Source organism: Emys orbicularis, chromosome 10 (assembly GCF_028017835.1).
Source record: "Emys orbicularis isolate rEmyOrb1 chromosome 10, rEmyOrb1.hap1, whole genome shotgun sequence".
Lineage (NCBI taxonomy): Eukaryota > Metazoa > Chordata > Testudines > Emydidae > Emys > Emys orbicularis.
This window is the reverse complement of record NC_088692.1, coordinates 61,036,094-61,061,341: the sequence shown is the minus strand read 5'-3', so window position 1 is coordinate 61,061,341 and position 25,248 is coordinate 61,036,094. Positions and strand designations below refer to the sequence as shown.

The 25,248-nt window shown below is 47.0% G+C and overlaps 1 protein-coding gene across 1 annotated transcript; it reads left to right on the top strand.

Moving 5' to 3' along the window:
• The first annotated feature begins 5,237 nt into the window (after window positions 1-5,237).
• On the top strand, window positions 5,238-24,913 carry LARP6 (La ribonucleoprotein 6, translational regulator). Its single transcript, XM_065412809.1, has 3 exons — window positions 5,238-5,509; window positions 22,643-22,838; window positions 23,843-24,913. The coding sequence occupies exons 1-3, from the start codon at window positions 5,238-5,240 to the stop codon at window positions 24,911-24,913; spliced, it is 1,539 nt and encodes a 512-aa protein (XP_065268881.1).
• The last annotated feature ends 335 nt before the right edge of the window (window positions 24,914-25,248 follow it).

Here is a 25,248-nt window from a genome sequence, read left to right as displayed (position 1 = left end):
GATTACGTCTGGTGTTGTCCACTTGAAGATTAAGACAGTCAAAGTTAAAACCCTGCACATTCACTCTATAGCCAATCTTGAAATTACAAGAGAATTTTTGCTCAGCCTTCACAACTAATGTTAAATGTTTGCAACTAAGCAGGAAACACCGATAAACTCACCTGGGCTTTAGGGGGTTATATTATGAATTCAAATGAGACTCAGCAAAAGACTAACCAAAGTACAGATATTTTTTAAATCTGAGTCAAAGGGGTCGGCAACGTTTGGCACGCGGCTCGCCAGGGTAAGCACCCTAGCAGGCCGGGCCAGTTTATTTACCTGCTGACGCGGCAGGTTCGGCTGATCGCGGCCCCCACCGGGACGGCGAACCGCAGCCAGTGGGGGCCGCGATCGGCCGAACCTGCCGCGTCAGCAGGTAAATAAACTGGCCCAGCCCGCTAGGGTGCTTACCCTGGCGAGCCGCGTGCCAAACGCTGCCGACCCCTGCCCTAACTAATGCTTTTGTGGCAAAACCATATGAAATTTTATTTCTGCATGATCTGATGCAAAGGCAGAGTGAGTTTCATTAGGAAATACTGGGTTCATTTGAACCTGAAATTGAAGAATTTTTTCAAAGGGTAACATGAACCCATAGGACAGTGGTTCTCAACCTCTTTACCATTGTGGGCTGCATATGCAGTTCTCTATGCGTTATGTGGCCCGCATCCTCACAATATATATACACTGTACTACCTTACTCCTGGGGGAATTCTGCGGGACTGCGTACCCGCAGAAAACACCGCCCCCACCGAATTCCTGTGATTCCCTGCAGAAAATGGCAGGGAAGCAAAGGGAAGCCGAACGGCTGGGGGGAGAGGGAGGAGGACGGGACCAGGGTGCAGTTTTTTGGGGGTGATCCCCCCAACAGAGGCGAGGCATGGGGGGGCACACTGGATTATGTACCACTCCCTCTCCCCTCATTTCTGCAAGTGCAGAGGTGCCCAGCTGAAGGAGACTGTGTGTCTCCACTCCACTGACTCTGCAGCTGAACGCCACCTCCTGGTCCGAGTGCCAGTCATGCTCCCCTTCTATGTGCTGGGAGCCTTCCTGATTTCTGTGCAACAGTGAGTGCCAGTGATGAGGCTGGGTAAGAGGGAGCGGGGAAATGAGGGAAGTGGGGATGAGGGAAAATGAGGGAAAGGGAGTTAGAGGGTGGGGGGAGAGGCAGTGGGGAAAGAAGGGGATGGAATAGGGAAGGGGGAGGGGAATGTGGGAGTGAGGGGAAAGGGATGGGGCAGGGGGAGAGGGGGATGAGATGGGGAAGAAAGGGGGACTCGCGGGGGGGAAGCAGAAGCCAGGCATGTGGCATCCCCTCAGAAGCAGCTGGGGCTCCCCCATTAAACAGGCCCATCGATCCCTTATCCTGACAAGCCCTACCCCACTACACCTGGACCCGCCCCCGATGAGCTCCCTCACCCAGACCCCCACCCTACTGAGCCCCAACCAGCTGCACCTGCACCCCTCCCCATCAAGCCCCACTCCCCCAGCACCCGGACCCCCCACTGAGCCCCTACACCCAGACCCCCCCTGCTGAGCCCCAACCACCTTCACCTGGTTCCCCTGCAGAGTCCAATTGCCCCTGAACCCGGAACCCCCCAAAGAGCCCCTGTGCATCCAGATCTCCCACTGAGCTGCCCACACCCAGACTGCCCCACACAGAAACCTCTCCCCCCACACCTGGATCCCCCCCACACATACACACTTGGCTCCTGCTGAGCTGAGCCTGCCCACCCACACCTGGTGCAGAGGGGTAGGGCCCAGGGGTGTTTCTGGGGCAGGCCCAGCTCTTGCACTGTGTTAGGGTCAGGTGCAGCCTCACTGCCGAGTCCCTGTACTAGGGGAGGTAGGGGCTTCAGGGTGATCTCCCACCTCAATGCAGCCAGTGGCCTGTGTCCCCCACTGCCATGCTGGAGCCACATTTATTAACAAATACACCTCTACCCCGATATAACACGACCCAATATAACACGAATTCGGATATAACGCAGTAAAGCAGCACTCCGGGGGCAGGGCTGTGCACTCCGGCAGATCAAAGCAAGTTCAATATAATGCGGTTTCACCTATAACACAGTAAGATTTTTTGGCTCCCCAGGACAGCATTATATCGGGGTAGAGGCGTACAATTTGCAGAATTGTGCAGAATTTTAAAATAGTGTGCACATAATTTTTAATTTTTTGGTGCAGAATTCCCTCAGGAGTCCTGTAAGGCCCTGAGGATGTCACATGGGCCGTGGGTTGAACCACTGCCAAAGGGATTAGAAATGGAAAAGTGCTCAGCTCTCCTCAGAACCTCTGAGACTGTCTACCTAATCTCATTTTATTCTTGCCTAGTCAGTTAATCCAACAATGCAAAGCAGTAAAAGAGACCCAAATCTGAAAGTTATCTGGTTGATTACTAAAGTGGTCACATGCTAGTCTCCAGCCAATTTCTTCTAGACTGAGGAGGCTGGCCAGCTGATTAAATAAATAAAAAAATAAATTAATGGAGATATCCTATCTCCTAGAACTGGAAGGGACCTTGAAAGGTCATCGAGTCCAGCCCCCTGCCTTCACTAGCAGGACCAAGTACTGATTTTTGCCCCAGATCCCCAAGCAGCCCCCTCAAGGATTGAACTCACAACCCTGGGTTTAGCAGGCCAATGCTCAAACCACTGAGCTATCCCTCCCCCCATGGGGATTCATGGAAATACAATGGCAAAAGTTTTATTAAAAAAATCCACAGAGTTGTAGGGGGAAATCATAGACATTTTGTTCTCCCCCTGCTTTCTGACCAACAGCAGACTTCAGACTGATGTTATACTGGCCAAATTCCATCTTTCAGAGAATTCTAAAGCACCTATCATCTAAGTGGCAAAATGTTGGTAACTTCATTTCTCTCCTAAATGCTGTTGTATAGTTTGGTACACAATTATAACCATGTATTTCAGTGGGCAGGAAGTGATTGCTCCTATACACTGACTTAGTATTTCTGAAGCACTCTGGATGAAAGATACTATGTAAGTATGAGGTATTGTTGTTATTTTTGCCTTTGAAGTAAAATAGTTATGATGAAAAACTGCCATTGATATGAGTGAGTTTAGTGAAGTCCTTGAGTGTAGTACATTGGATTATCAATATAATCATTTTAAAAGTTTTGATAAATGGGAGTTCAGGTGATATAAAATGGGAATACCACCCCCTCACCTCACAGGAACATTGTGTTATCTATGGTATGTGAATGGCCCTGCATCACTGCCATATTAGAGTGCATCTCATTGTTTACTGTATTTTCCCTCAGACCATCAATGGGAGATAGGGAAATACATTTTACAGATGGGCAAGACATAGTCAATGGAGAAACTCCCATGTTAAAATTAAGCTGTTCAGAGCAGGGACCATGTCTACAGTCTCTCTGTAAAGCACCAGGCACATCTATGACCCTACATTATAAAACAATAAAATGTATGCAATCATTTCTGTTTATTCGTGTTTGTTATCTTCAGGCCATTTCTCAAACATTTACAACCTAAGCAGCTATTGAATAAACCATTTTAATTTTCCAGAAGATGAGACTCGAGATAGAATGTAAACAATTTAAAACAGATATTTTCAATATATTGAAATACAAGGAAAAGACAATGCCACATTAGTTCCTTTAAGCTGCTCATAGTTACCATAAACTTCTTTGTATAACATTCACATTATACTTTGGAAGCTATGCATTGCATGCAGTGATTTCTTTATGACATTATTAGATGCAAAAATCACATTAAGGTCTCAAAGTTGTTCACTAAGATAAATAGCATGTTGTAATATATTTAGCACATAAGAATGCAAATCAAGGAATAGATAGAAGATCATCAGAAGTCCAACTGGAATATAGTGAACCCTTATAGCTGCACTTCCCTGATGGCCAATCACTTTCTAATGAAATTAAATTAAAAAAAAGTAATTCCTACCTCTTATGGTTGCCAAGATAATCTATTTTGACCTGATACAGCACTTTCTTCAGATAGCTGAAAATAACACCTGGGAAAGAGGTGTGAATGGATGCCAGTCATCTCATTGGAATGTTAACTCTGAAACCTAATGGCAACAGATAAAATAACATTATTTGGCTGATAGTAATTTTGGCAGAAACATCCAGTGACTGAGTTTGAGTAGCCTGCCATTCCTCCATCTACCCTTCTCAGCCCTAAACTGACCTCGGGATATCACATACTCCCAGGCCTGGAAGCCAATGAATGTTGTTAGCTTGTAGAGTGGCCAGCTAGCAAATGCAAAAAATCAGGACTTTTTTTTTTTCAGGGGCAGGGGATTATAGTTGTGTATATAAAACAAAGCCCCTAATATCAGGAGGGTCCTGATAATATCCAGAGGTTTGGTCACCGAACTAGCTTGGATGAAGGGATTTCCCAGGCCTCCTCCTGCATAGATAGGAGTATTACAGAGGTTGTGACTAGGAGAAGGCTGGCAAACCGTGACTCTGCGTTAGAAGAGTGCAAAACCCCTTTTCCTGCCCCGACAAATGAGGAGTGAGACCGGTCTCATGGAAACTCACCCAGCAGAGTCCTTCTCCAACATGGGGAGACGTCTACTCCACGCCTTCCTGAAACAGGGGCCCACAGGAGGGAGATTCTGTCCCGAGGGTGGTCCTGCCCGGATCCCACGTCCAGAGACACCCCCCCCCCCCAGCCTTCCTTGGGTGGGGTGAGAGTGGCCCCGGCCCCACTCGCAGACTCCCCCGGTAGCCCGGGATGGAGAGTTTGTGCCCCCCCCATCCCCCTTTGCCTCGCCCGGGGCGTGCGGCTCTGCCCGGAGCCCCGGCCCCGCGTATAAAAGCCCCGACGGGCAGCCCGCCCCCTCCCCTACACTAGGCTCACCCCGGGGCGGCCATGTACGCGCTGCTCAGCGCTTGGCTCCGCTGCCTCCTCTTTCTGCTGCTGCCCGGGGGAGCGGCGGAGGGGGAGCGCTGGCCCGGCCCCCCGGCTCCCCGCGAAGGTAGGCGGGGGCCGGCCGCCCAAGAGCAGGAGGGGTCTGGAGCTGGGGGCGCCGCCGCGGCGCTGCCTGGCTCAGAGGCGCGGCGGCAGCGGCAGGACAAGAAGGCGGCAGCGGCGGCTGCAGGCAGCCCGGGGGCATCGCTGCTCGCTAGGCTCCGCCGGCTCTGGCGGGCTCTGCCCTGGCACCAGCCGCCGGCGCCCCCTTCGCACCAGAGCCCCATGGCCGAACTGCCGCCAGGGAGCCCCCAGGGCTCCAATCCGGAGCAGCCCGGCGGCGCCAAGCGGAGCCCGGAGCCTCTGGAGGACGGGCCCGGCGGCGCCCCGAGCCCGGTCGGGGAGGCAGGCGCGGGGGAGCCGGGGAGCGGCCCGGTGCGGATCCGTGTGGCGGTCCCGGCGGAGGAGGAGGAGGACGACGGCGGAGCCCCGGGTCTGACCCTGCTGGGCGGGGGCAGCTGTAGCGAGGATGACTCCGGCAGATATGGGAAATCTAGGTACAGTGCGGCCCCGGGACGTGAGCGGTGCCCAGCCCGGCCCCTGGCTCGGGAACTGTGCTGGGGAGCCCTGGACAAGCGGGGGCAGTTAGTGCCTGCCTAGAGGGACCCCTTCTGCCGGCCCCGCGGGGCCCTGCGGCTTGGGAAGCTGCCCCGCCCCGGGGTGTTAAACCCAGGTGGGGGGGTGCCTGGTCCTACTCCCCCTTGGGGTGCGAGCGCCGTAGGAGACGAGTGTGCGCCCCGCGATGGGCCTGCAGGGTGCAGCAGCGGCGCTGCAAGGGGGCGGCCAGCGCCTGATGCAATGAGGGCTCGGGAATAGCCGCTGGTCCAATAGGAAACTTGGTGTAACTCGGGATGGACGTCGCATCAGGCAGCAGCTGCCCCCGCCCCCCAAGACACACGCGCATTGCTGGAGACGTGTCTGGCGGGGCGCCGACTGCGGGAGGCTTGCCTTGGGGCTGAGGCGAGGGAGGGATCCCCTGCTGATCTGGCACTTCGACGGGGAAGGGGCTGGACTGGCGGGTCGGGTTTACTAGCGCTGGAAACCCGAGGTAGGGGAGGAGCCGTGGGCAGTGGCTGGAGGAGGTGACCTCCCGCCTTCTCCCCCACCCCTCCGGCAGAGGTGCTGGGGTCTCCTTCCAGCTCTTTAAATCCCACTGAGATGACACCTTCTGAACCCTGCTGAAGAGATTCCCATGCAAAACCACTGTGGAAAAGCCAAAAGACCCTAAAGGTGCAGTTAGTGGCCAGATTGCATTTCCCAGCCCTCTGGGTCAATCAGAGCAATGTAGGGCTGGGAGGGACCTGGAGAGGTCACTTAATCCAGCCTCCTGCAGAGGGAGGAGCTAGTAAACCCAGACCATCTTTGACAGGTGTTTGTCCAACCTGTTGTAAAGACCTCCAGTGATGGGGATTCCACAACCTTCCTTGGAGCTTAACTACCCTTATAGAATCATAGAAATGCAGCCCTCCCTCCTGCTGGGTGGCAAAACCTGTGCTGTGGGGCTCTTCACTGACTTAAATAAGGAATGTGGGGGGAAATCATGCACAAGTTTGGAAACTGGATCCAAATTATCCTTTGCCAATATATTGCAATGCATGAATAGAGAGGGCAAATATATTTCTTTGCTGGGGAGGTTATTGGACACTAAGAGGGTGAAATATCCCTGGACGTGACTCTATCCTTTCCTCTCTGCAGTACTCACATAGCAAACCTCTCATATAAATCATGATTAGATATTTCCTTTTGAGCTGGGGGGCTTTGCTAATCTGATTGAGTGTGTGATGTTTACATGGCAGAGTTCACCCAGGGTTGGAGGAGAAAGGAGGATTAGAACCAATCCAGTCCTTAATGTTGCCTCAAAACACTAGAGCTACATGGTGTGCTGCTGAGATTGGAAGCTATTTCCAGAATTGTTCATTCACAGTCTTTCTGGAGTGTGATGCACTGGCCACTCTCAACAAGGAGTTACCCTAGAAATAAATTAATCAAAGGCCTCAAAACAGCTCAATCCAATGGCTTTACTTCAGATTAAAACTGTAGTAATGAGCTGGGGCATTCCTGCCAGGTGGAGTGCCAGATTCACTTAGCAAAACTCTCTCCTTTGGAAATTAGAAGGGCTTCTGTCTGCTAATAGTTTCTTGTCCTGACATTAACTCCTGTTCTGTAATCATGAAGCCTTAGGTAGATGAACTGCTTGTAGGCACAGTCATCTTCCTGTATTGTGGCTATAATGATCTTTTGAGGATTGCTGATAATGTAAAGAGTATAGTATGCACTTTTCTATACTATTGTGACAATCAAACTGCTTTTAGGAAGTATTGCCTGTGCAGATTTTATTATAGATGGGAGAGAGGTCTATGGTGTGACTAGCTAATACATTTTTAAACATGACTGACTTGGGGCTAAGTGGTGATTAACTAGTATAACTGTTTCCATTAGGGATGTGAGGTTTTTTTTTCCTGATAGTTACACCCCTAGTGTGGAAACAGTTATACTAGTATAAAAGTGCTTCATACCAGTATAACTTATTCTTCTTCCCTTACAGGAATAAGCCATACCAGTATAACTGCGTACACATAAGGGGGCTGAGCTGGTCTGGTTAAACCCATACAACTTTTGTGTGTAGACAATAACACTATTCATTTTTTCAGGATAGACAATGCCGTTGTGGGCAAGGTCTGTGGGTATGTCTTATGCTGTGTAAAAAAGATGTGTGACTACAAAATTGCCCTGTCTGCATGAGGATTTTACAATGTGTTAGCTACCACATTGTAAAAACATTTCCCCTAGTATAGATGAGGCCTGTGCGAGTTGTAGGCTAATCCAGTTAATCATGGGTGGAAGAAATATGTATTCCCTCACATGCTACCACTACTATGCTTGGTGTGTAAGAGATGGCTAAATGTTACAGCTATAACTCCCCTAAATTAGTAGGTTGCCATTTCCAGTTTGGTATTTGTCATTATAATGTACATGTGTGTGTATGTATATATATAGAGAGAGAGAGAGAGGGAGAGAGTGAATATGGGATCAATTATTTAGCTAAAATGCCAACCTGTTAATGATGTAAATACATTTAAACTTGTTTAATAAAAATATACAAATAGTGAGCAGTATTAAAATTACTTACACCTGTTACAGGTTCCATTGTGATCCATCTTGTTAATCTTAATGGAACTGTTGGGCTCTGCATTGCAATGAAACCCAGACTAGTCCTTAGCTCAGTTCACCTTCGGGTCTATGTGAGTGGAAAGCCAAAGGCAAATACACTGTGGGGAGATGGCGGTGAAGAAAAGTTGGTATGTACAGGGAGGCCTATACACTGCCAAAAATAGGCAAGGAAATGCTGTTGGCCAGAGGGGCACCATAAGAGCTCTGACAACTTAAAATTCATAACTGACTAAGACCTGGTCTGAACCACTTTTATAAGTATAACTGTTGGTTAAGGAGGGAGTGGGGGATATTTTAACCAATATAGTTATACTGCTACAGCCCCCAGGCATGGATGCATTTATACTGGTATAACCATATCCACTTTAACTATACTAGTATCATTAAAGCAGTACAACTTTTGTAAGTAGACAAGGCCCACAGTTTAGTTCTTGTTGACCCCTGTCAGGGTTCCCTCCCCACTCTGAACTCTAGGGTACAGATGTGGGGACCTGCATGAAAGACCCCCTAAGCTTATCTCTAGCAGCTTAGGTTAAAAACTTCCCCAAGGCACAAATTCTTCCTTGTCCTTGAAACAGTATCGCTGCCACCCCAAGTGAGTTAGACAAAGATTTAGGAAAAGGACCACTTGGAGTTCCTGTTTCCCCAAAATATCCCCCAAAGCTCCTTTACCCCCTTTCCTGGGGAGGCTTGAGAATAATATACCAACCAAATAGGTTAACAAGGTGGGCACAGACCAGCCCTTCGGTTTTTAGGACACTAAAAACCAATCAGGTTCTTAAAAGCAGAACTTTATTATAAAGAAAAAGTAAAAGAAGCACCTCTGTAAAATCAGGATGGAAGGTAATTTTACAGGGTAATCAGATTCAAACCAGAGGATTCCCCTCTAGGCAAAACTTTAAAGTTACACACACAAAAAACAGGAATAAACCTCCCTCTTAGCCTAGGGAAAATTCACAAGCTAAAACAAGATAATCTAACACATTTCCTTCCTATTACTTACAATTTGTAATCTTAGATGCTTAGTTCAGGTATAGCTTTAGGAGATGTATTTTCCCTGCCCTGGTTCCTCGCTGACCCAGAGAGAACACACACAGAGAACAAAACCAAAAACTTTCCCCCACAGATTTGAAAGTATCTTCTCCCCTTATAGGTCCTTTTGGTCAGGTGCCAACCAGATTATTTGAGCTTCTTAACCCTTTACAGGTAAAGGAGGGATTTTATGCTACCCTTAGCTGTATGTTTCTGACAACCCCCCAATGAAGTGTGCTGTGCAGTGGTAAAAGAGAGAGGAATGGAGTGAAAAGGGGAATTGAGGATCATAACTGATCCCTCGTTTGGTGCCAGGAAAGCTGCAAAAAGCAGAACGTTTTGGATTTGGATGAAGGATAACTTTTGCACTAGGAGTGATGCCTAATCAGAAATGGAATGTTGAATTATAAGACTTGATATTTCTTTAGAAGTAGAAACACAGTAATCACATTACTGGTTAGTTATTTCTGAGCACTGGTTTGTAATCTTGCTGGAGATTAGCCTCTAGCCATTAAAATGATGTAATCTAGGATTACCACTTAGATATCTTTCTCTACTCAAGTTAAATAGATATATTTCTCATAAACAAAATCATAATTTAAATAGAACTAATTTAATAACTCAGCAATCAACACAGTTAAAAGTTGTGTGTGCTTTTTGGTAATACAATTGAAAGCTTCTGACCACTTAACTGGCAGCAAAATATTAACCATTTTAAATATGTGCATTGACATTAGTTCCCCTCAATGCTTTATAATTATGGTAACTTGATAGTATCTGTATTTAATAATAGATTATGGGGGACAGAATGGCTTAAAGAAACAGTCAAACCAAAATATTACTCTTTGAATTTATCTACTTTTGTTAATGCCAACACCCAAAATTACTATAGCTGAAAGGCAACTTCTCTCTGCTCTAAATCCCTATGCCATATGCTTTTAGTTTGTTCATTTGATAGACTTTAGAAAGCCAGTTTACTGTTTGCGTGAAACACTTAAAAAAAAATAGAATCACGAAAGTTGGCCAAGGACCATAGACAGGTTTAGTACCTGAAATCTAGTTACTTTTAAGTTAAAATTATTTTCAAGTTGACTTTCTTTAACTTCGTATTGCATTTCTATTTCTAGGATGAATAGAAAGACACCTTTAAAATACAAAGGAATACTCAAGTGTAAAGGCTGTTTGACATTAAGTTCCATCTAATATGCTAAGAGAAATTGGAGAGCATAGTTAAGCACTCAAAAATCAGGAAATCCATAAGCTATGGCTGAGCCCATTCCTTGTGCTGATTTCTATAGTCTTTAATTGCAATATCACACTCTCAATTATAGTATAATACAGATGTTCATCCTCTCTGAGAACTCCAACCATGTGAGTGTTCTGGGTCTGCAGTTTACCTTTTCAAGGGGGCACATGATAGATGTAACACAACACAGATTGCACAAGATTAAAAAAAACCATTGCTCTTTAATTGCAGAAGAAATGCACAGATCTGTACAAAAATTAGAAACCCTACATTAATTTCCCTGTGTCAGTTTTCTCTCCATTCTGGAGCTTTCCTGGGGCTGGTGTCCTATAGTTGCTGCAGCCCCTACTTTGATTTTTGCTGCAATCTTTAGGTCAGCTTGCTTTCTCTGACCTTGGCCCTGCAACTAAATCACTGCCACCCATGAAAATATGCCCATCTCTTCCTCTTCTTCCCAAAGGTTCCTGTGTGGCTCTGAGTCTTGTTCCTGTGAGTCCTTTTTAAACGTTTATGCCATGGATGCTACAGCAGCAAAGTTGCAGCACTGTACCTGTCCCACTGTAGGACTATGGCATAAAGCCTTCCTCTATGGACATAAGTTGTCTTTCTATCAATGTAGATCTAGGTAATCCATCTCCCTGAGCAGCACTAGCTGGGCTGACGGACAAATTCTTCCATTGACTTAGCTGCATCTACACAGGGGTTAGGTCAGCTTAACTACAGTACACAGGAGGGTGAATTTTTCATAGCCCCCGAGTGATGTAGCTACATCAATCTAAATTAAGTGTAGACCAGGCTTTTGCCTTGTTTGGGAACTTTACACTCTAAGGGTACGTCTACACTTACCTCCAGGTCCGGCAATCGATGTTCTGGGATCGATTTATCGCGTCTAGACAAGACGCGATAAATCGATCCCGGAAGTGCTCGCCGTCGACGCCGGTACTCCAGCTTGGCGAGAGGAGTACGCGGCATCGACGGGGGAGCCTGCCTGCAGCGTCTGGACCCGCGGTAAGTTCGGACTAAGGTACTTCGAATTCAGCTACGTTATTAACGTAGCTGAATTTGCGTACCTTAGTCCGAAGTGGGGGGTTAGTGTGGACCAGGCCTAAGTGCCAGCACCCTGCAGACATGTAAGAAGAAATAGTTTCTCTCAGCCAACCCATTGTCATTCAGGTGTTTCCACTGAGTTCTAATGACCCCCATTGTATCTCGTCTGGGAGGGACATGCAACAAGTCTTGTGGGCCTATGGTGGATACACTTAAGTTAGGTTAACATAACTATGCTGGTCAGAGGGTGGAAAATTCCAAACCCTGACTGACAAACCTATGCCAATCTAACCCCAGGTGTAGCTGCAGCTGTGCTGATGAAAGAATGCTTCCATTGATGTAGCTACCATTGTTTGGGAAGATTGTGTTCCTGCACTGATAGAAAAACTCCTTCCATCAGTGTAGGCTGCGTCTATGCTACGAGGTTATGTCAGCTTTGCTACAGGGAGGTAGCTATGCTAGCATAGGCCCTGTAGCGTAGACGTACCCATAGACCGACGCATTGCATGATACAGCAGTTTTCCTAAGAACAACTTCACAATATCAACCAGAATCATAAATTGTATAGACAGATTCTCCAAATCATCACAGCACTTTCAGTTTGCAATTTGAGGCTCTTGTAACGTAGCAACTGAAAACCAATTTCCTCTGGGTCAAGGCAGAGAACACCTCATTGCAGACTATTTCCAGGCAAATTGCAGTATTCAATCCTTGGCTATTTTGGCTGATGGGTAGTTTAAAAAGGTTACACAAATATTTTTCTAATGTTTTCCTCCCCTTATGCAAAAACAGCTTATTTGTTTTTGCTCAAATTTAAAAATGGGGCACAGACTAAGGCTGGAAATCTTCAGTCTGAAAGGTGAATGTTTTGTGATGATACAACTATCTAAAATAGTGCTTTAGAAAGGAAATAGTTTTGCAACTTGCAAGGCGGTAATTAGTGCTGCTCTCACTACTTGGAGCCCAATCCTGAATCCATTTAAATGGATACCAAACTCATATTGTCTTCAATGACTAGGGCAGTGGCACCCCAGTTCAGTGCTTTTAATTTTGCTATTATCATACAAGGCTTATTACTGTAATGCAGTGTCACTTTCAAATGAGATTTCACTGAGGTTTGTCAAAAGGTTAGAATGTATCCAAACAGCTTAATATATTGATAATCCTGGGAGTTTTGATATCCAAAGGACACATTCTACCCGCAGTGCACAGATGCATTTGGTTTCCTGTATGAGTAATCTCCAGATGAGTCACAACCTAAATAAGTTGTTTTTCAGTCTGCCCAAGCAGATACCCAAAGAAAGAAAAACACTCAATGCAAGTTGTAGACATTATACATTTATTAAGACACTTGTTTCTTACATAAAATCCTCATGACCTTCTAACATTGATTCCTGAACCTTTTAATATTAATTTTATTTTTTTGGTATTATGAAAATGGTGATTTCTTCAGGTTATGATCACCAGAGCTAGAGCAAGTGCAGGAAGCTGGTTGTAAATAGAAATGCCAATGTTCAGTATTTTATAGAAAATTAGAGCTAAAAATTCTAAAAACCTCAAACTTAATGTGCCAAGTGAAACAGTCTTGTCAAATAGAATTGAAAAGGCGTATGGTGTTTGAGGTGGGTAGAACTAGCAATGCAGTATAGCTCAGACCAATGCATCTGGAAATGAGGTATCCTGCTTCTGGCATATACCTAATACTTGAGGGAAAAGGTAAAATGGGACCAGCTAGCATGAATTCAGTGTTTTGATATTGTGGGGGTGGTACTGACCTTTGTAAATGAAAAGATTTTCTTTGAAGCATGAGGCTCTTCCCAGATTTTCTTCCCACATTAATCTTAACTCAGTAGTTGCAAATGTCCATGCTAATAAAATCACTTCAAAAAACCTTGATAGCTGTATGTTTTGTACTTTAATTTCAGGTTAAAATAATTCCATAGTGGTAGCCAAGTGAAGATATGGATAGAGTTAAAAATCCACATTCTAATTAGATAAAATAACTTTATATCTTTAGTGACAAAGTGAGAAATAGTCAAGTCTTTGGACTAGGATGCTAATAAGTTTTCCTTTCCATCCCCCTCTGATGCCCCTATCTAAAAGTAACTCTACTAAAAGGGCATAAAACTTTATTATCCTCATGGCCACCTGCTTAAGACCTAGCTTTCAAACAAGAATTCTCTCTCTCTCTCTCTCTCTTACCCCTGCCCTTTTCAATTGTACTTCCAACATCACCTAGCTGGCTAAAAGGGTCTTAAAATATGGAGACCTTTTTTAGAATTGTTCCAGTATATTATTCTAGGGGCTTGACTTTGTGTCCACAATTGAGTGAGCAGTAAGTAACTATTGTGTGCAAACTCCATTGACCCAAGTAGAACCTTTGTATACAAAACAGCAATCTTCACGTGATTAAATCTCTCTTGGTGGGTACAGACAGTGGTGCCTCAAAATTGCATTTGCAAGTGATAGGCTGTCTCAGTCAGGCAAGTGCACTATCACTGCTTGACAAACTGCCATAGCAGAGGTGCTCAAGCAGCGCTCCCTCTTACCCTAAGAGTGAGCAGCCAACAAAGGGCTCCCCTGTGAAAACCCCAGGACTCTGGAACTTGCTCCCTCCATTGGTCCACAATAGCACGAATATGATCATATTTGGGGCTTGTTGGGAAAGCCAAATAAAATTTGGGGGGAAGGAAGAGTGGATGTTCTAGGGGCCTTTTCTGTTGATTTGAATTACTTGGGTGGCTGAATTAATTTATCAATACATCTATTTTTATGGTCATTGTGATTTATGATGCCAACATCTTTTTGGGTAGGCATTTTTATTTAAATCTAAAATGTATCCAGGAAGCTATGGACTCAAGTAAATTCCAGATGAGGCCCCACTGCCAATCAGGCCTTTAATAAATAAGACACATACCTGTACCTGGATATCTCATGTATAATTATGTATTAAACTTCTGTGAACCTTGATATAACTTCTAGGAATGTACTCTTGGGTTGAGCTGTTTGCCCCAATGACATGTGGTAACTTAATTTGCCCAGATTTGTACTTCAAATTACAGACATTGGGAGCGGTAGAGGGACAGAGGTCCATGAGAAGTGTGCCCTGGATTAAGAAAAAACAGTTACTCACCTTTGTAACTGTTGTTCTTTGAGATGTGTTGCTCATATCCATTCCAATTAGGTGTGCGCGCGCCGCGTGCACGATCGAAGAATTTTTACCCTAGCAACACCCGGTGGGTCGGCTGTGGAGCCCCCTGGAGTGGTGCCTCCATGGCGCTAGATATATATCCCAGCCAACCCAGCGCCCCCTCAGTTCCTTCTTGCCGGCTACTCCAACAGAGGGGAAGGAGAGCGGGTTTGGAATGGATATGAGCAACAAATCTCGAAGAACAACAGTTACAAAGGTGAGTAACCGTTTTCTTCGAGTGTTTGCTCATATCGATTCCAATTAGGTGACTCCCAAGCCTTACCTAGGTGGGGTTGGAGTGAGACATTGTGGAGTGCAGAACCACTGAGCCAAATGCGGCATTGTCTCTAGACTGCTGAACTAATGCGTAGTGAGCGGCAAAGGTATGTACAGATGACCAAACTGCCGCTCTACAGATCTCATGGATTGGAACCTATGCCAGGAAAGCAGCCGACGAGGCTTGAGCCCTCGTGGAGTGGGCGGTGAGGCGTGGCATCGTGACACCGGCCAAATCGTAGCAAGCACTGATACAGGATATGATCCAAGAGGAGATGTGTTGCGAGGAGACCAGTAGGCCTTTCATCCGGTCAGCCACTGCAACGAAGAGTTGAGTCGTTTTCCCAAACGGCTTCGTATGCTCGATATAGAACGCGAGGGCCCTACGAACGTCCAGAGAGTGCATATGTTGATCCTGCCGCGTAGCATGCGGCTTCGGATGGAAGACTGGGAGGAAAATATCCTGGTTCACATGAAAAGCTGTTACCACCTTGGGGAGAAAGGCAGGGTGGGGGTGAAGCTGCACCTTGTCTTTATGGAAGACTGTATACGGAGGCTCTGACGTGAGGGCTCTGATTTCAGAAATGCGCCTCGCTGAAGTGATGGCTACAAGGAAGACTGTCTTCCAAGATAGGTAAAGGAGTGAGCAGGTAGCCATTGGCTCGAACAGGGGCCCTGTGAGCCTGGAGAGGACCAGGTTAAGGTCCCATGCCAGAACCGGTTGACGCAATTGTGGGTAGAGGTGATCTAAGCCCTTCAGGAATCTAACAACCATCAGGTTAGAGAAGACAGAGGAAGCATGTTCTCCTGGATGGAAAGCTGAGATGGCTGCCAGATGCACCCGGACAGATGGTATAGCCAGGCCCTGCTGCTTTAGGGATAGGAGATAGTCCAGTATCAGTGGTATCGACGCCTGCAAGGAGGGCATGGCGCATTGCTCACACCAACAGGAGAAGCACTTCCATTTGGCTAAGTAGGTGGCCTGAGTGGAGGGTTTCCTACTCCCTAACAGAACCTGCTGCACGGATTGTGAGCAGAATAACTCCGCCCGAATTAGCCATGCAGCATCCACGCTGTAAGGTGGAGCGATTGCAGGTCAGGGTGACAGTCGTCCGTGGTCCTGGGAGATCAGGTCTGGCCACAGTGGGAGTGTGATCGGAGGCTCTACCGACAATTTCAGGAGTGTGGTGTACCACTGCTGCCTGGGCCATGCTGGGGCAACCAGAATCATGCGTGCCTTGTCCCTGCGCAGCTTGAGCAGGACCCTGTGGACCAGCGGGAATGGAGGGAAGGCATAGAACAGCTGGTATTTCCACGGAAGTAGGAAAGCGTCTGATAGGGAACCCTGAGAGCGTCCGTGGAGAGAACAGAACACTTGGCATTTCCGATTGATGCGCGAGGTGAATGGGTCGACCTGGGGAAACCCCCACCTCAGGAAGATGGAGTGGATGATATCTGGACGAATCTACCACCCGTGAGTCTGAAATGACCTGCTGAGGCGGTCTGCCAGCGTGTTCTGGACCCCTGGGAGAAACGATGCCATCAGATGTATCGAGTGGACTATGCAAAACTCCCACAGGCGAATGGCCTCCTGGCATAGGGGGGACAACCTTGCTTGTTGATGTAGAACATGGCCGTGGTGTTGTCTGTGAGGACTGCCACACGGCCATGTAGGAGACCGCGAAACGCCTGACACGCTAGGCGTACTGCCATCAGTTCTCGTACATTGATGTGCAGAGCTAGTTTGGATGTGGTCCAAAGGCCCTGCGTCTGGTGTTCCCCAAGGTGGGCGCCCCAGCCCAGAGATGATGCGTCTGTGTCAAGGTATAAGGAAGGTTGTGGGGTGTGAAATGGTACCCCTTCACACACCGATGTGTGGTTCAGCCACCAGCTGAGGGAGGTCAAGACCGATTCCGGAACCGTGACCACCATGTTCAGGCTGTCCCGACCTGGACGATATACCGTTGATACCCAGGCCTGAAGCGGGCGGAGCCGAAGTCTGGCATGCCTGGTTATGTAAGTGCACGATGCCATGTACCCCAGAAGGCCGAGGCACGTCTTTATCATGGAAGTTTTGGAGGCTGCGGATGATGTTTGCCATAGCCTGAAAACGAGTGCCTGGCAGGAAAGCGCGGGCGAGTCTAGAGTCTAAACCTGCCCCAATAAACTCTATTCTCTGGGTTGGTTCCAGAGTTGACTTTTCGCTGTTGAGCAAGATGCCCAGCTTGTGGAACGTGCCTAGGGTGAGTCGGACGTGGGATCGCACTTCGTCCCTGGTGTGGCCCCGAATGAGCCAGTCATCTAGATACGGAACACCTGGATCCGTTGTCAACGAAGGTAGGCTGCCACGACAGCCATACATTTGGTGAACACTCTCAGAGCCACGGACAGCCCGAAGGGCAGGACAGCAAATTGGTAGTGTTCGTGATTTACCACAAAGTGAAGGAAGTGCCTGTGCGGAGGGTAAATTGCTATGTGAAAGTACGCGTCCTTCACGTCGAGGGCGGCGTACCAGTCTCCAGGATTCAGGGAAGGGATAATGGTCACCAATGAGACCATGCAGAACTTCAACTTTACCATGAATTTGTTGAGTCCGCGCAGATCTAATATGGGTCGAAGTCCCCCTTTTTGCCTTGGGGATTAGGTAATAGCGGGAGTAAAACCCCCTGCCCCTTTGTTCCGATGGAACCTCCTCGATCGCTCCCATGGACAGGAGCGTAAAGACCTCCTGTATAAGGAGTTGCTCGTGAGAGGGGTCCCTGAAGAGGGACGGGGAGGGAGGATGGTAGGGGGGGGGAAAAAATTGGAGAGAATATCCCCTTTCCACCATGCGAAGAACCCATCGGTCTGAAGTTATAAGGGACCACACATGGTGGAAATGGGAGAGACTATCTCGAAATGGAGGGAAAGGATCCTGGATGGTGACTAGTACACCGTCCTCGGGCGCACCGTCAAAAATTTTGCCTAGGCCCTGACAATGGTTTAGGAGGGCCTTGGTTCTGACCAGGTTGGTGGCCGGTGGATCTCTTTCTGCCACCTCGTCCACGTCTTCTGTAAAAGTCCTGCCTTGGATGGGGGGGTGGGGGTAGAACCTTTGAGGCTGTGATCTAAAGGGCTTGCACTGGGTACCTGGGACATGCATCCCCAGGGAGCACATGATGGTTCTGGAGTCTTTTAGGCTCTGTAATCTAGTCAGTTTTATCCAAGAACAGGCCCTGCCCATCAAATGGTAGATCTTGCAGGGTCTGTTGCAGCTCTGGCGGTAAGCCAGACACCTGAAGCCAGGAGATGTCGCATAGCTATTCCCAACACCAGGGTCCTAGCCGCAGAGTCCGCTACATCAAGGGAGGCCTGTAAGGAGGTCCTAGCCACCTTTTTGCCCTCTTCCACTAAAGCCCCAAACTCATCCCTGGACTCTAGCGGAATCAACTCCTTAAATTTACCCATGGAGTTCCACGAGTTATAATCATAACGGCTCAAGAGCGCTTGTTGGTTTGCGGCTCTGAGCTGAAGGCCCCCCGCTGAGTAAATTTTGCGTCCAAACAAATTGAAGCGCTTGGCGTCTTTAGATTTGGGCGCTGCAGCCTGTTGACCATGCTGTTCCCTTGCCTTCACTGAGGACACCACCAGTGAACATGGCTGAGGGTGAATATACAGGTAGTCATACTCTTTAGAGGGAACAAAGTACTTTCTCTCTACCCCCCTCTAGCTGTAGGTGGGATAGAGGCAGGGGTCTGCCATATTGTCTTGGCGTTGGCCTGAATGGTGCAGATGATGGGCAATGCTACCTGGGATAGGATGTCAGCTGAAAGGATGTTCACCACCGGGTCCTCCAACTCCACTATCTCCTCCACTTGGAGGTCTGTATTATGTGCCACCCTAGGTAAAAGGTCTTGGTGAGCACGTAGGTCTATCGGACGGGGACCAGAGGTCGTTGTCCCTGCCACTGCCTCATCTGGAGAAGATGAGGAAGATGCTACAGGGGCTAATGGATCCTGTGGCAGGTCCAATTGCAAGGGGTCCTGATGTCCAGGATCTGCTGTACGGGGGTCTGGGGCCTGTGTTGGGGTGGGTGCAGGTGCCTCCATACCCCCCGGGGGGGGGGGACAACTGATGATGGCCTCCGGTACTCGGGGCTCTGAATGGGCAGAGTGGGAGGCCGCGGGTGGAACCCCTTGAGCTTGGTGGTACGCCGACAGGGTCCAGAAGGACCACTGTGCAGGCTCCTGGCTAGGGTCTTGGGCTTCATCCTGCCAGTGACCCAGGTTATCCTCTGCTTAGCCCGGTGCGGGATAGGCTGAGCGGGAGGCGCCGTCCGACTGAGAAGAGCGTGAGGCGGAGCGCAAGGGCCAGGGCAGTGTGGAGCGTGCCTGCGTCGACTCTGCTGGGAACGGTGCCGAGCGGTGCCGGGTCACAGGAAAGCGGTCTCGGCGCGGTGCCGGGGAGCGGTACCGGGATCAAGAATGGTGCCGACGATCATGCCGGTACTGAGATCCAGACCTGGATCGCGATGAAGACCGCCTGTGGGAGCGATGCCGGGAGCGGCTTCTCAAATGGGATCGGCGCTCTGACCAGTGCCGGGAGCGGCGTCGGGAGTCCGAACGGTACCGACGTCCAGAGCGGTGCCGCGAGGCGGAACGGTACTGGGAGTAAGATCTGGGCCGTGAGTACGACCGGTGCTGTGATAGAGAACGGCGCCGGGACTGCGAGCGGCGCCGGGACCTGCTCCGAGATCGGGAGCGGTGCCGAGAGTCCACGCTCGGAGATGGTGGATGTATTAGGGCTAGCTTGCCCTTAGACTGTACCGCATGGGTGAGATGCGGTGCCATAGCCTGAGCCAGTGCCGGTTCTGTAAGGGCAATGAGGTCCCTTGCTGTTGTAAATGTCTCCGGCATCAATGGAAGTCGGGGCTCAACCACGGTGCGGGTTGGGGAACCCAGTCCGCGCCGGACTCAACGGCCCTTCCCTCGGTGCTGGAGTCAACAGTGCCGATATCGGCGCCGGTCTCCTCGGTCGCTCTGGTCCCAGATGCGAATCCAAGGTTGGCAAAGGGGGTGCCGGTGCCTGTTGTTGGGAGGCAGCCCCCTCCGGCTTGCGAGGTCTCTTCTGTCCTGGGGACAGGGAACAGCGCCGAGGTGCTTGCGGTGGACGCAGTGCCGGCGAGGGCCGGTGCCATGGGACTCTATCAGAGTCTCCCTGCAGTGCAGTACTCGAAGTCGCCGCCGGAGCACTGCGCACCGAGGCACTCGGTGCCGGAACTTGGCGTGCCGAAGGAGGATCCGGGCTGAGGGCCGCCTCCGTAAAGAGCTGCTTGAGTCTAAAGTCCCGCTCCTTTTTGGTTCGAGGCCTGAAAGCCTTATAGATCTTATACTTTTCGGTCTGGTGAGACTCCCCGAGGCACTTTAAACAAGAGTTGTGGGGATCTCCTGTTGGCATAGGCTTCGAAAAGGCTGAGCACGGCTTAAACCCCGGAGCCTTGGGCACGAGCCCAGACGGCACGCAGGGAGGAAGGGAGAGGGACCGCTTCCAGCCCGCTAACTTCACTTATAAAACTAAGTCTACAACTATCAAACTACTGTACTGCACAACTATATAACTATTAAGAACTAGAACAATTATCCAAACCGGGAAGTAAAAGCTAGGGAGAGTGGAGGACAGCTATGCCGCGCTCCACAGTTCCAATGACCGTCACGGGCGGTAAGAAGGAACTGAGGGGGCGCTGGGTCGGCTGGGGTATATATCCAGCGCCATGACGGCGCCACTCCAGGGGGCTCCACAGCCGACCCACCGGGTGTTGCTAGGGTAAAAATTCTGACAATTGTGCACGCGGCGCGCACACACCTAATTGGAATAGATATGAGCAAGCACTCGAAGAAGAATTACTATTTTGGATGAAAGAACAGGAGTACTTGTGGCACCTTAGAGACTAACAAATTTATTTGAGCATAAGCTTTCGTGGGCTACAGCCCACTCCATCGGATGCATGCAGTGGAAAATACAATAGGAAGATATATATCCACAGCGAACATGAAACAATGGGTGTTACCATACACACTATATTGTAGTGGTAATGAAAATGGGTAAAACTATTTCCCCATGCTTATTTTTCCCCCCCTACAGTTCCTCACATCTTCTTGTCAATTGCTGGAAATGAGCAATTTTCATTACCACTACAAACAGTTTTTTCTCTCCTGCTGATAATAGCTCACCTTAACTGATCACTCTCCTTATAGTGTGTATGGTAACACCCATTGTTTCATGTTCTCTGTGTATATATATCTTCCTACTGTATTTTCCACTGCATGCATCCGATGGAGTGGGCTGTAGCCCACGAAAGCTTATGCTCAAATAAATTTGTTAGTCTCTAAGGTGCCGCAAGTACTCCTGTTCTTTTTGCGGATACAGACTAACACGGCTGCTACTCTGCAACCTGTTATTTTGGATGAGATGTCCAACAGAGGTGATGACTTGTTAACTAGAGAACTTTAGGCAAAGAGAGTCAGACTTTGGAAGGTCTCTCCCAAGAGGGGAAAAAAAGGCACTTTAAATTATTACCTGTTTGTACACATCCAAAGCGAATAAGATGGACACCGAACAAGAATGCATTCTGACTCAAAACCATGGATCTAAAATGGTCAGCTCTAGCCTATCTCTGTTGTATGGTTAGCATATGCGCCTTCGTTTGGTATGGAAATAACATTTAAAATGCGTAAAATATAATCCTCTTAGTCCTGTTCAATGTTTAAATGCTTGTTGGAATCCTAGCTTTAACATCAACTACATTTTTGCACTGCAGGTTGTTAGGACACTGTTTTCTGACTCATTGCTTGTTATGCAACTATCCTCACAAGAAAAAATCTAAAGTAATTTTTTTAGCAGCTTCAGATGGAAAAAGGAAGCAATGATAGATAAATAAGCTTTGCATAGCACTAACATCTTATTTTGTTAAAAGCTGGCTGAAGACTTGGACTTGTGGTGTAGTGTTTGTGAACTGCTAAAGTACATGACTCATTGTTCTGTGAGATCTGCTGTTGCAGTGAGCTGAGGACTTTGGCTCCTTAGGCTGACTGGAAAGATTCCCTTTCTGAACAAGCATCCTGCTGCATGGGGAGAACTGACTGAACCTACTCATTGTTTATCAAATAATTTGACAAAAGGGTCTGTGATTTTGCTCTGGTGCCCATGTGGTTCTGTGAGTTAATGCATGTGCCCTTTCACTCTGAGTTGGTTGTTTTAGGTTGCTTAGGTCACAAGTGAAAATTAGATGTTTGTCCCCATAGGCATAGTTGTCATTTTCTGTTCAGAGGAGTAAACTGTTTGTTGTGATGAAACTTACATCTGCTTTAAATCAGTATTCTTAGTTTCTCATTTTACAGCCTGCTCTCCCCATTCCTTTCCTCAAATTCATGTTTGATGTTACATTTGTACAGGGGAGATGATGGAATCTGATAAGATCGATTGCCAAACAAAGCTCAGCACTGGAGTTGAAGGGTGGGTTAACACTGCTTAGTTTAGTGAATCAGATTTATAATATTTCTAGCACAGCATTCTCTAAACAAGCATCTGCAGTTTGCTAGCTTGCTTTTTACTGATAAAGCTAATGAAAAGTAAGACAGCAATGACCAGACTAAGATCAGTTTATAAAATGACTTCATTGTCTTGTTCTAGTGGCGGGGAGAATGATGGTGATGACTTCGACCAGGACTGGAAACCCCCAGATAATGAGCTGATCCAGAAGCTTATAATACAGGTTGAATATTATTTCTCAGATGAGAACCTTGAGAAAGATGCCTTCCTCTTAAAGCATGTGAGAAGAAATAAGATGGGTTATGTCAGTGTTAAGCTACTCACGTCTTTTAAAAAGGTAGGTTTCATTTCTGAAGGGCCTTTAAATCTACTCTATCCAACTTAATGAGCTATTGAACAGATATGGCACACTGCCTTTTTTGGCCAGTCTGAAGGGTTGATGCAATTAACATCCTACTGTCACAACGTTTTAGAAGAAAAGAACAAATGTATAAATAGTCATCAGACAAAACTTCTTGATTTGCCCAAGAAATTGTGTAAGTCCATCAAGCCTGAGGGAGAATGAAATTTAGAAAAAGCATCCCTTCCTACCAAGCAAGATCTTAACCTGTATTTTTTTTTCCCCCTTAGGAACTCCTAGCTTTAGGGGGGAGACTTTTAAAATGACATGGTAGACATTTTTTTTTTTGAGCCAGCACCATTCTGACTAGAGATTTTTACCTATACAGATTTAAGAACTTGGCTGTACAGTTTGGTCCAATAGCTATAGTGCCCTGAGAGTCAGGACTTGTGGATCCTAGGCCTGATATTTTGCCTATAATCCTCTGAAAGGCACTATGGAAGTGCCTATTTCACTATTAGAAGATAGGGACTCTGTTTAATTGTTTTCTAAAATTAATCACGAAGATAAGGTAATGGGACAGGGGGGGAGGCTACCTGTTTGGAATTTGATGCACCAGGCAAAGCAATTGTTGAATATGCAGCATGAGCATGCCTTTGGGATGAGATGGGAGTAGAAAGATTCTAAGAACTCTTGAAGAGGCATATAATAGCCATAGAAATAATGACTTGTTTAGTCTGGGTAAGTCTGCAGTTGGTGATGACTCTGATCTCCAATCATGTAAAAGGAACAGGAGGTTAACAACATCTTACTGATGCTCACAGTGACAGTAGGGAAACATTTTTAAACCTACTTTCTGTTCTGGGGGATACTATAGAAGTCTTTGGTTGATCTTTCATTTGAAATCCAACCCTGTATCTGTCTCAGGTTTTCAATAGCTGTAGAACTATAATTCCGGTGGTTTTAATGAGCTGCATTAAAGTGTAACCCTTTTCTTAAAGGTAAAACATCTTACCAGAGACTGGAGAATCACAGCCTATGCCTTGAAGTATTCTGACATTCTTGAGCTGAATGAAGATAGCAGAAAGGTTAGAAGAAATACCCCAGTTCCAGTGTTTGCTAGTGAGACCCTGCCTAGCAAGATGCTGCTTGTGTATGATATCCACTTGATTTCTGAGCTACAGGTTCTGAGCCAGGAGGAAGAAAATGGATGCATGCAAGAAAAGATGATGGAGCATCTTCTCAAGACCTTCGTTACTTTTGGTGTAATCTCATCAGTTCGCATTCTCAAACCTGGTAAGGATCTTCCACCTGATGTCAAGAGATTCAGTAATCGATACACCCAAGTTGGAACAAAGGAATGTGCAATAGTAGAGTTTGAAGAAGTAGATGCAGCAATTAAAGCTCATGAAATCATGTGTATTGAAAAGAATAATGAAATTGGCATGAAAGTTATCCTGATAGGTATGAAGCCTCCAAAGAAAAAAGTTGTGAAAGACAAGAACCATGATGAAGATCCCAGCAAGTCTCTCAACAAAATTAGATCCCTGAATAAGAGAGTTGAGGAACTTCAGTATGTTGGGGATGAATCATCAGCAAACAGCTCTTCTGATCCAGAGAGTAATCCTACATCTCCACTGTCTGGACGCAAGACTAATACTTCTAACAAGTTGAGCCCTACCACCTATCAGAACAACCACCTGAGCCCTAATGTTTCACCTAGGTCAAGTCCCTGGAATAGCCCATCTTCTCTGCGCAAAGTGTCCAAGAAGTCTCCACTTGCTGAAGATGGCAAACTTAACCCTAGCACTAGCCCAGAAATCTCAAGGAAATGTGCAGATTACTCTTCAGATAGCAGTATTACACCTTCTAATAGCCCATGGGTTCAGAGAAGAAGACAAGCTCAAACTGTAACACAAGCAAAAAGTCCAGTAAGTAGCCCAATGCTTGCCCGGAAAATACAAAATGCAGATGGGTTACCTGTAGGAGTGTTGCGGTTACCCAAAGGTCCTGATGGTACTAAGGGATTCCATAATGGATGCGAAAGGAATAAACCTATGAAGAATGAATAAATCTTGGGTATTTTTTTAAAACAAGTTTCACAAATCAATTTATTTTTGTTCAAGCCTGGTAAAAAAAAAAAAAAAAAAACTAGCACTTAAGTGACTGAATGAAGTCAGTATTTAATTTTTAAAGGTTTTGTATTCATGTAGAGACTCATTTGTATATTTGTATTTGCACTTAATCTGCATTATTTTTATATTTTTTTTGTTTAAAAGAGCTGAACATTGAAATGTTACTTTTTTTTATGCCAGGTATTTAAAACAATTTATGTAATTTCATTTTTGTGCAAAGCTATGATTCTGAACAGCAATGTGTAAACACTTAATATTTAGCTGTTGTACCA

Excerpts from the sequence above, each read along its gene's own strand:
- LARP6 (XM_065412809.1), top strand. The coding sequence starts at position 5,238 with ATGGCCGAACTGCCGCCAGGGAGCCCCCAGGGCTCCAATCCGGAGCAG. Across the intron at positions 5,510-22,642 it reads GGCAGATATGGGAAATCTAG|TGGCGGGGAGAATGATGGTG; the intron begins GTACAGTGCGGC and ends GTCTTGTTCTAG. Across the intron at positions 22,839-23,842 it reads TACTCACGTCTTTTAAAAAG|GTAAAACATCTTACCAGAGA; the intron begins GTAGGTTTCATT and ends CTTTTCTTAAAG.